Below are 12,284 nucleotides of genomic sequence, written 5' to 3'. Positions count from 1 at the left end.
TGGGAAATTTCTTATTAAACAATATTATATATTTTAATTTGATTTACATCTAATTTTGAAAATTAATAAATATAATTAATTAAATTATTTATTATTGTTTATAATTATTTAAAAAAAAACGGTTTTAAAAAAAAGTTAATGTGGAAATTATTTTTTATTGATAAATATTTTTGATAAAAAGTCAATTAGAAATTTTATCGAATTAATTTTAACATCCTTGAAACTTATTTACTGATACTCTCAAAGTTTTTTGATGGGATTTTTTTCTGCGCATATATATGAAGAATAGAATTTAATCTTGAAATGGGAACATGTAAAAGGTGTTTTGAGGGCCTTCTTCTTTATACCCTCATCTTGTTGGTTAATGGTTTTTCCTTGACGCGGATGCATCCCGAGAACTCTTCTCTTATAATCTCTTCTTCCTTCTTTACTTCCTTTTCACACTTTCTCTCCCTCGCATCTCTTTTGGAGCGATCGATCAGGATTTATCTTGGGCCTCTCAGGATTTACTTTGCATCCCTTTCTCTTTCCTTTTACTTTTCGTACTTTCTGCTTGAAATCCCACAAGATCTAAGACCTGGGAATTCAAAGAAAATAAAAAGACTTTTCTTATTTTATATTTTCTTGAAAAAAATCTTTTGTTAAACAAATATAGTTATCAAGTTTTTTTTTTATTTTCTTTTATAAAATGTTTTTTCAAATTTATTATTATTGAAATTTAAAAAATATATATCTCTAGGTATTTATTTTATTTTTTTATTTAAATAAAAAAAATGTACATTTTTTTCTGAGAGGCAGGAATAATGAAAAATTTGAAAAAGGATATATATTTTGTATTTAGAGAAATGTACAACTAAATTTCTATTTAAACTGTTGGATATAGAATTTACAACCCTTGACATGAAGGACTTTTTTTTTAAAACGTGTTGCATACTCAGCACGTACGTTCTGCTTTAAATGCGCGACCTTTTTCGTCAGCTTCGAAACGAAACGCCCGCAAATGTCGCGCATAGGAGAGGGTGGATGAGACAAGGTTTTAGTATTAAATTGCGCGTCTCTTTCTCTCCTGTTCCTCTTTTATGTCCAGTCCTTCTCTTCTTCCGGTCGTATCTGCTGACTCTCAACCAACATATGCGTGTGTTTGTGTGTCTGTGAAAATAATGAATATACATACACGATTATCTCTCTTGCGAAAAATTTTCTCCCCTTTTTTCTTTTAGTTCACTCTCCAAATGTCAACTATAATCTTGTTTATTAAAGAGTAACTGGATTATAATTTATAGTTCACAGAATGAAACTTTTGTTTATTCCCCCCAAAAAATTGGAATATTAATTATATATTTTTTATAGTTAGCTTTTTATTGTGTCAGATAATTATTAGCTATCGTAGGTATAAAAATTAGTTATCCATCTAGCAAACTGATTTTTCTCCATGTAAGGACAATCGGTTTAAAAGTTTGTTACTGGGGTTAATTGTAGTCAAGTGGTTAGCGTTCTCGACTTATGATGCGAAGTTCAGGGTTCGAGTCCTGTGAGTGTGGAATTTTTTTCTGTGATGAAAATCGGTATTCATAATCAATAATAGTTACAAATTGGTAATAGTAACAGGACAGTGGTTATTATATTCGGTGGCAGTTACAATCAATGGTAGTTTCAATTAATGGTAGTTAAGTTTATGGCAGTTATAAACGTTGGTAGTTTTAATCGATGGTAGTTTTAATAAATGGTAGTTTCAATTAGTGGTATAGTATTAGTTTATGGTAGTTACAATCGGAAGTTTCAATTAATGGTAGTTACAGTTTTATGGTAGTTACAATCACTAAAAATGTTTTAGAGTTACAAATAACGGTAGTTATAATTGTTAAAATTTATACATAAAATATTCAGAAGTAGATTTTTTTTCTTGAAAAAATAATTTAAAAAATGTTTGCTTCTTACACTTTTTTTGTGACGAAGCACTTTTTTTTACTATGTAGGTACTAAAAATAATTGAATAATATCCGTTTGCAGGGTTCAAATTCTCTAGGTTTTTTAAGCTTCAGTGCCTACCTTTAAAAAAGAAGACTCTCGAAAGTCCGTCTTCCGTTTTCCATTTTTACTCTTCTTATTTCAGACATTTTTCCTCTACTCGGAAATAGTAGTCTCGAGCTTTCATGGCGGCGAGCAATGCAGGAAAGTAGAAAATCGGCACGCATTTCTCAACACGTAGTAGTAGCAGTAGGAAATGGAACTTTTGAAACGAAAGAAAGAGAGAGATGAGCTCAAATCCCTGATGAAAATCCACCCTTCAAGTTTAGTAACTCCTTTTCAAATAAAAGAAAAAAGATGATAATGAAACATCAATATAAAATTGAAAATGTGAATTCAATTTCAAAAGGAAAAGTCGAGTAAATTTTTTTATTTTCGAAAATATTGAGAGGTTGAATTTTTTTGTGAACTATATTAGTCGGAGAAAATTGATGGAATTTTTTTTACAATGGAAAGAGAGAGCATAGCGATTACAAGGGAAAATTCCAGCCTAAAAGAGAACAAAATTTTATTACGCGTTGGAAAAGGTTGAGTACAGGGGTGGAATATAAAGAAGAGAGGGGTGCATTTATATCAGAACGTTGGTGGATAGTGGAAGGTATAGGGTAAAGAATAAACAGAGAGGAATTACCGAGTCGAAGAAGGAACGTTGGGAGCGAGAGTCCATTATTGTCGATATACCGGACGTGTTTTCTTCTTTTCTTTTTTTATATATATAACCCCAGCATCTTTCTATATACCTTCATTCTTTTCATCTTTATCCGCCTTAGCTTTAACTCCCCCCCTCTTTTCCAGACCTTGTCCAATCGACTTTGTCTTTGTATAAGCTAGAGCGTAACTTTGGACCCTATCTTTCCAGCTGAATGGTCACTATATATATGTATAGAGTATATATATAAAAGGAAGCATCTTTATTGCCTTGATTAGGAACTGACACGAGCCACCGGTCGCCGATTTTATTGCCGACAGGTGAGAACAGGTGCGGTTAAAGTTTACCGCAAACTCTCTGCTTTTTGAAGAAAAAAAAAATTTGTTTTTTTAATCGTAAAAGAAAATTTTATAAGAAAATATTTAAAATTCGAATTGGAAAATAAATCAAAAAGAAATAATGAAAAATATAAAACGTAGTTGGAGGATGGGGGAAAGGATTGGTGAAGGGAAGATCCTGGAAATTTTACCCTCGTTATAAATTCACTTGAAGCCACAGAGCCAAAAGCTCTTTTCGAGCTTGCGAAATGCACGGGGGGGGACACCTTTTCAACTAGTATACCGTTTACATTGCATCGCACGGCTCTCTCTGACTTTACGCTCCAACGCCTCTCTTGTAAATTCATGTAATTCGCACGAGAGCGTCACGAGTAAAAAGGATTTTCAAAAGGATATCTCGAATGCAAGAACGGACTTTCTTTCTTTTCCTGCGTGCAAAGTCCCTTTTTTCAGGACACACTTTCATTGGACCACAAAAATCTTCCTTTTTTTTCTCTCTAGCTCTAGATTCGTTTATTATATCTTATCGCTTTACTCAAAAGCAGTGAAAAAAGAAAGAAAAATAAAATTCTTATAACAACAAAAGACGCTTTTTCCACTTAAAAAAATATATTTAGCATACTTTCTACTCTTGGGAAAAAAGTAATCTCGAATTGAGAGGAAAATTTCTTTATTGATGACATAGCCTACACTGATTCGAATTTGGGAAAAATGAGAATAGATCACAAATAATATAAATTAAAATTAATTAATAGTTAAATAATAATAATAATAAAAATAATATAATTAAAAAAAAATGTTTTGATAAAATAAATATAAAAGAAAACGGCGCAGGATGTAGTAAATACGAAACAGAATTTCCACAATTTCGCGGTTGAAAAAAAAAAAAATATATTTTTCTTTTGAAAAATGTTGTGTGTTTCTCTCAGCCAGAATTTCACTCTTTCGTCTTCTTTGCCATTTTCTTTTTTATATTATATATATCCTTGTCGATTTCGTTGAAGAAGATTGTTCGTTTGGAAAAGTTTTTCAATTAGTCGACGCTGCAAGAGAAAAGAGAGTGGCCTCGCGCGCAAAAGACTATTGAGAGAATGCAGCGGCCTCTCGAGATCTTCAACCCATTATTTAACGCCCAGAATGTAAAGGAGGTATGGGAGGAAAGTCAGTGGGGATAAATAAGGGTTTTCTTCCATAAATCGAATCGATCCCGAGGTTCCTGCTATATAGATCGATTATTATTATATTGTTCCGACCTCGCGCAGTTCAAATGACGCGAAAGAGAGAGAGAGAGAAAGAAAAGAGATCTTATACCAATACACAGACTGCAAATTTTATCCGACGTGATCATTCACGGATTCAGAATCAATAATAGGTAACAATAATTCTCGATCTCTTCTTTGAAATCGTAAATTTTTTTTTCATCTTTTGAAATTGATTTTTTTTGTGCTCTATTATTGTTGAGAAAAAATAGAGATAGGAAACAAAAAATTATTATTACTATTATTTATGTCAATAATAAAAAAATTGGAAAATTTTTTTTAAATAAAATTTTACTTTTGTGACAGAATGACTATATATAATAATTACATATTATAAATACACGTATCTTGATAAATTTACTAAGAGCGTTATATATTAATTACACTCTCATCAGTGAACAATTAATTATATTTCGCTTAAAGCGTTATGTGGCTAAATGTTTTGCGCTCATCTCGTGGAACATGTGAGTTTGCCAATTTTCTCAACTACTCCTAAGTTTGTCCTCTTACAAATTATATACAGTATAGAACCCACACTTGCATAAATTGGATTTTACGCCTACAACAGATATTTTTTTTCAGTCCGCCCTTTGGATTTTTTCTAATCCCTTCAAATCTGACATTGGTTTTACTATATTTTTAATATATAACACCCTTAATTTATTGATTATTATTAATTTGTTTTATCTATTTGCATTTTTGAATTTTTCGAAAATTGAAAAATTATATTTTTGAAGATGTGGATAATTATATATATATTTTTTTCAAATAATTGTTAAATGAAAAAAATATCATTTTCTTTGCAAGTGTTTATTAAAAAATAATTGCAAATTTTCTCTCCTATGGATGCAGCTATTTGCCGGGACGGCCTGTTTATTCAAGTCTCATACAAAGGTTTGTTCTTCTTATATATATGGTTGTATGTAATCTCTTCTTTTTTTTTTGCATGTTATTTCGATTTTCAAATAATATAGTTGTTAGAAAATTACTAGAATAATTTTTTTCTCTCTAATATGTATCTATTAAAAAATGCTTTAATAATAATAATAATGAATCTGTGAATGATTGATGAGAAATGCTATGTTGCTTAATTGAGTTTTGTTAGTCTTGTTCATTGCAATTACTTTCTTGATCCCAAGACACACTTGGTTTCTCTACAATCAATCTCTCTCTCTCTCTCTCTCTCTCCGTCTCGTTTTTGTTCTCTCCTCCCTCAACCAGTTCCGTTGTCTGTTTTCCGCAGCCTACTTTGTATATGCGAGACGAGAACTCGATATCGTCGACTCTGCGTAATTTCTCTCAGCCTCTCGACATCTTCTTGTAGGAGAGAAACGTCTCGGAGCTTCTATTTAAATATATATATAGCTAAATATATATATATATATATATTTGTAAGGCAATCCTGGATTTCCTTCCTTCCCCCCTCTCTCTTAGTCACCCCCCAAGTTTCAACCTTTCCACCCTCTTCTTCTTTGAGTATATACCATAATGCAATTCCCTAGTTTGTCTTCGACGATTGTCCCGCATAACCTGTTATCCGCATCACATTTCACAAAAGAAGCTTTTTACAACCCTTCCATATTATATATATATATATATGTGTAGATAATAACAAGAATATAATAAATTTTCAAAATTGTCCCCCTATTTTCTTCTTTTTATCCCTAAGTCGTATATAATAATAATTCATTAAAATAAACATTAAGGGCAGGTTAAAGTCGATGCAATTTTTTCATTGAAGTTCTATGTAAAAATTGCTTCGACTTTGACCTGCCCTTAACTTTCAAAACAAAATTATACAAAAGGAAAGAAAGTACATTTTTTTATTTAATTAAATTCTAAACAGACTTATTAAAAAAAAATATTTTTAATTATTTTTATTTATTGTTCTTTTTTGTCTTGTTGAAGCAAAAATTGAAGAGAAAGGCTAATTTTAAAAAAAGATATAAGGCTTTGTTTTTTAATTTTTAATGAGCTCTATGAAATTTTAATTATATGAAAGAGAGTTTTGCATGTTTTTTTTTTTAGATAAACATTTTAGGAGAAAATACTAATTGGAGTTGCAAGTAGAAGTTATATATATATATATATATATATATATATATATATATATATATATATATATATACTCCATGCATTGCCTAATTGGACACATTTGTTTGCGGCATGATAATAATTACATTAACCCATTATAACTGCATATGTCCCTGTTGTTTATATATATGTTAAAACACACTCAGTGTTTCGAGTCTATTTTTTCAGAATCACATCATTACCAACTACTTATTTCCTTTCTTTTTATTTATTTCTCAAATAAAAATTCATTCTTAGAAAATTATGCAAGAAACATATGGCAAATATCGCTTTTATATAAGAAGAAAATTTATTTCTATTTTAACATATGCTTCATAGAGAATTAAAAAAAATCCAATTTTTATTATATTTGAATTTTTTTCCACCCTTATGTGACGAAATCCGTTACTTTCAATCAAAGTTCATATATGTATATAGCGCGTATATATATATATATACATACTTTCACTGCATACGAAGAAGATCACATTCCACATCATAAGTTTTCCCGCAAACAGTTATTTTAACGGTTACACACACACGATGTATACAATTTATGTGATTGCCTCTCGAAATTGATTCGAATCATTTCCACCTTCTTTTCATTGCGATGAACAATATTGTGAAGATATTTTTTTTTTTTTTTTTTATTATTATTTTTTTTTCGTAACTCTTAATTTTGACGAATTGCTTCTAGTTTTCCTGACAAAAGTTTCATGTTCAATCAGTTTTTGATAAATATTTTGAAATTTCCGAATCAATTGAAACAATTCGAATTAATCATGATTCGAAAGGATTAAAATAATAATAATTTTTGAATGAGAAAAAAATATAATGCTAGAAAAATAAATAATTATTATTTAAAATTTTATAGATATTAATAATAATTTCGGTGGCTCTTTTGTCTTTTTTTTATCTGCCTATCTCTCTCATTCTCTTTTTTTCTCATTTATCTCGGATTTAATTCGACGTGCGCTTCACTGTTCAACGAGCTTTAATTAGTGACGTCAGCATGTCGTCAGGTCAATCCCAACGATATTTTGAGAGAAACCCAAGAGATACTCTCTTTCAGTTCTGCATGACCCGCGGTTTATGATGTTTTACCATATAATCATAAGAATTCCATATTCGCCGTGAAATTTTGTTCCTTTTTTTTAAGTATATCATTAACATAAATTTACTCCTGGAATCTTTATAGTGACATTTGCTGTGTAATTTTCTGCAAAAATTATAATTAAAAAAAAAAATTCTTTTAAATCATGTCTCTTTTTTAATTTACATTGAAATCGAGATCAAATTTGACTAGAAAATTTCTAAATAGATTTTTCTTTTTATTGTGGTTTTAAATTCGAATAAACAATGTTTTTATTACATAAAAAAAAGTAATGAATATTTCATTTAGCGGTTTTTATAAAGATAATAAAAAAAAGTGATAAAGAATATAAATTATATATATGAAACATGTCTCTACATTTGAGCGAGACTTTGTGGAAGTTAAAGAAAGTTATTAAAGAATTTATTGATGTTTCGTATGCAAATATACTTAATAAAGAAGAAGGTCAAAGTTGAAATTGTCGCGAAGCGTGAATTTTATTTTATATTATTATGAAGATGGACATCGTTCGAGGTTATGTGAGTGTCATTCTCATATATATATATATGTATATATTTAAGAGTACATAATTGAATTGGAATGCGATTATTTTTTCTTTAATATTTTAAACTTTATTGAAATTTGTATATCGAGAGCTTTCATTATATAAATATTCAATAAAGCATCTTATCGCTTAATTATAAATTAGGTATAAAATAATTTTCTATTTAATATTGAAATAATAATAATTAGACGTGTTTTAATTTTTTTTTCAGCTTGGCGATGCCATGTTTGTTGAATTGCCTCGCATTCGACTTGATGGGGGTGCTCGAGCTTTTAGACAACATTGGGGTTATGAGACTCGTCCACTGGCACCACCACCACCTTTAATTGAAGAAGACGAGGCCTCGATCGAACCGGAAACAGTTAGTCTTCGTGAAGCCAACACCGCATCTCCAATAGGTGAGTTTTTAACAGATAAAAAAATATGATTTTAAAATCAGTAATAATTAATTAAATTATTAATCATTAAAATTGAAAAAATTAATTTGATTCAAGAAACTTTAACTATAAATTAATTTTTTTTTTGCACTTTTTATTATTCATATATATGCAAATATCACTGATGAGCCTTTTTAAAACGAAAAAAAATTATCGAAAGAGGTGTGGCAGTTTTTTTGGGATCATAACAATATGTGTATAAAGGTTTTTGAAAAGTCCCCCATAGCAGCTTTTTTTAACTTAACTAATTTTAAATATAACGCACTTGATCGCATATATCCGGAAAGAATTTTTATGATTTTCATCATTTTTGAGGAATACAATAGGTATTATACATATACATTAAGAAAAGTTTCTTAATTTTTTGTGCAAGAAATAAAGACAAACTTTGCTTTTTATTTTCTTTTTTAAAAAAAAATTTTAATAAGCGAAAATTTAATTCGACAAAGAATGAAGTAAGAATATTGATGGTGAAACATTAAATTCATAACTCTTATTGTTAATTGTTGGCTTTTGCGAGGGTGACGTCAACAAAAACTTTCTTTTAACAAGCATTTATTGTTTGAATCGCGGGTCAAACTGCAAAGGAAAGTAACTCGTTGTCGTGTTCGTGTAACAATAGAAAAATTGTTACAGCAAAGAAGAAAATAGAAAAGGGATGAAAGTATTGAAATATTACAATTCTTTGTGAATAAAGTATTTTAATACAAAAGACCTTTATATTCGCCGATGAAAATATAAAGAGCGAGAGAGAGAGAGAGAGAGAGAACCAGCAAAGAATAAAAAAAAGTCATGCCAGACGCGATTCATTCTAATATTAAAATGCGCTCAGAATTGTTAGGATTAATTTTCTTTAAAATGAAAATGTTGAGGAAAATAGTAGGTATGAAACAAAATCGTTCTTTTGTTAAAGCCCCATGTGTATGTGTATTTTTTATAAATTATAATTTTATTCATTCAACAATCATCATTTGCAAAATTAGAAAAAAGGTCAATTTTTCATGAATATAGAAGTTCAATTTTTACTTTTCTCAGTTGACAAATTATATTTTTTATATATACTTTCTAGATATTGAATTCTAGGATTTTAATATTCACGTAAAATCAAGTTAAATTAGATCTCTACACGAAATGAAAGAAATATGACATTAATATTTTCAGAAAAATAAAAAAGTAGGAAAATTATTAAATTTTTAAAAAAATTTCATCTACCGAGAATGTTAGTGTAGAAAACTTCTTTATCATCTGTGGTTTACTATTCACTATAGATAACTGCAGTATCAACTGTCGGTACATTTTTCTTTGCTTCTCTTAGAAATTCGTAGATGTCTCTACGGTTCATAGATTTGTTTTTCGAATTTATAAATTTTATTAAATTTTTTCTGAACATATTAAAATTTAGAGACAATTATATTTATATGAATTTAATTATATTAATTTACAATTTTTCTTTTATTTTATAAAATTAGTATACTTTTTACAAAACTTTGTACAAATTTAAGTTTTTAATTATTACTGATGAATATAAAGAATAAATTTTATTTGCATTGATAAATAATTATGATCATTATTTAAAAAATGCAAAGGAAAAAATGTTTGAAAATTGATTTACTGATGATTTATCTGAAATAAGACAATTATCTTGCTCTACTTTTCGCTTCGTTGAAGAGAAGAGAGACACCTTGGTAATTTTTTTTCTTCATTACCATATTGGATTTTATTATTATTTGTGATTTTGTAACTCAAGCTTATGCATAGATTGTACATGCTTTTGTATATATAAAATTTAAAAAAAAATCATGTTTCACTCTTATCCGGGTAAAATTAAAAAAGTCTATAATTGTGAATTGTTTGGAAATTTTTATGATTGTCGGTTTATTAATATGGAAAAGTGGGTTTGTCATCAAAAAATCATTCTTAACTCATTTATCCCAGTATTGTCTAGAGAACCGGTCACGCCCATCACCGGAAGTACTCTCCTGTACAACCGTTTCATCTAAAACGTGTGAGCCTCTTTAACTACTTCCCTTTTGTCTCTTTTGTATACTCATATAAAACTGGATCCCATTCGTTCGATAACACACGTTTTAATATTTTCCTACTCAATAAATAAAATTTAAATAAATTTTAATTACTAATAATTTATTAATATTGATAATAACTAATATTGTTTGATAATTAATGTTTATTATTTTTCATTTATTATACAATTATTATTTATTTAATTAATAATTAATATTGTTTAATAATAATTAATTATTAATAACAATTAATTGTTAAATAATATTTGTTTTAAAGTTTCTGACACTACTAGAAAATATTGAGCAAATGATTTATAATTGTTAAAATTTCCGGTGAGTTTTTTCAATTTTTTTGTGTTTTTTTTTTTTTTTTGAGCGGGAAAATTACTTTATCCTGAAAAGGTTTGAATCAGATATAAAAAAAAGGCAGGCGTTTCTTAAATCTTTTTTTAAAAAAACCGTTTATTTCTTGAGTACACAACTTCCTGAGCGAGACTATATACAGTCTGTTATCATAAGCGGGAAACTTCATCCTCCCGGCTTAAGAGAGGCAAACTCCTCGTAATTCACATCGACTGACAGTCTATCGGAAACTGCGATACGATTTACAATATTTTTATATATACACTTGCGTCGGAGTCTTTTATTTGCTTCTTTCGAAACAGATATATCGTTTTTCTTCTTATACATTCCCCTCGCACTTGATTCATATTTTTATATATTGAAATTTAAAAAAAAATTGATAACAATTCGATATATTATACTATTTGAATTTGTTCATATTATAGCCTGCTTGGCGCCGGATGTGATAAGAACAATAATATATATGACATTAGTGTTATAATTTTCTTTCGAGCAGTTAATTTCGCGACTGTCATATATACATATATATATTATTAATTTTAATTTTCCAAATGTAAGAAAAATTATTTTGTGAAAAAAAAATGATTTATTTATTTTTTATATGATATTCAGTTTTTTGTGATAAAATTAGTTAACGAGGTAATAAAAATGAGAAATATTTTTTTAAATTCCGGTACATAGAAAGTGATAAAAAAGAGACACGTCAATTATTAAAATGAAGTTAAACACGCCTGGTTTCGTTATAGCGGTTAAATAAAAATGATAACATTGTGTGTGCGGGGTGTGCCTGTTTAAATCTTTAGAATTATTAATCGCGCATCAAAAATACGGAAACTTTGGGTTTTAATTTGCCTTCTTTAATGTATCTTTTCATTTTTTTAAAAATTATTTTATTTATTATTTTTTTTTATTAATTAATTGACTATTTAATAAATTGTTAATAATTATTTATTAATTACCTAAATGTTAATACATTTTTAATAATTATAAATTAATTTTGAATATTTATTAATTAACTATAAATTAAATTATTGTAATATTAGTTTTGCATTAATTATATAATAAAAATTCATAATTACTATTTTAGTATAAAGTAAATAATTACTATATATGTGTAATTATAAATGAAAGAATGCAAAATTAAAAAGGCGATGAAAATTGAGTTTTATAATTGACTGTCAGGTGACTGATTTGTTTTTTTAGACAAAGAAAAATATTACCTTGTCATCCAATTATCTTTGTTCTAATCATGCCGAGTAATAATTAATATATTAATAAATACTCAAGGATTCAAAAATGAACCATCGAAAATTATGGAATTCAATTGTAAAACGAAAAAAGAAATTAAAGAATTTGGATTTAAGTGAAATGTCTTGTCGTGATTTAAGAAAAAATATTTGTAAGTCAACAACTATAAAAACGTTTTTTTTCCACTTTTTATTAAAAATGGAAATAACA

General features: G+C 28.0%; 1 protein-coding gene across 6 annotated transcripts in view; it reads left to right on the top strand.

Annotated features, from left to right (window-relative positions):
- Positions 1-12,284, top strand: part of LOC127277340 (disabled homolog 2-interacting protein) — a 218,779-nt gene that overhangs the window by 107,429 nt on the left and 99,066 nt on the right. For 5 of the 6 annotated variants that reach the window (XM_051298401.1, XM_051298400.1, XM_051298403.1 and 2 more), the window contains exons 4-5: positions 5,127-5,168; positions 8,217-8,403. In XM_051298401.1, coding sequence (XP_051154358.1) covers positions 5,127-5,168; positions 8,217-8,403 — 229 coding nt within the window. The remainder of the gene's footprint in view (positions 1-5,126; positions 5,169-8,216; positions 8,404-12,284) is intronic. The other variant, XM_051298402.1, reaches the window with a different exon arrangement.

This window comes from Leptopilina boulardi, unplaced genomic scaffold (assembly GCF_019393585.1).
Source record: "Leptopilina boulardi isolate dan_hultmark-lab unplaced genomic scaffold, ZJU_Lbou_2.1 LbouV2_165, whole genome shotgun sequence".
Classification (NCBI taxonomy): domain Eukaryota; kingdom Metazoa; phylum Arthropoda; class Insecta; order Hymenoptera; family Figitidae; genus Leptopilina; species Leptopilina boulardi.
Note: the sequence above shows the minus strand (reverse complement) of the source record. Positions and strands in the feature narration are given on the sequence as shown.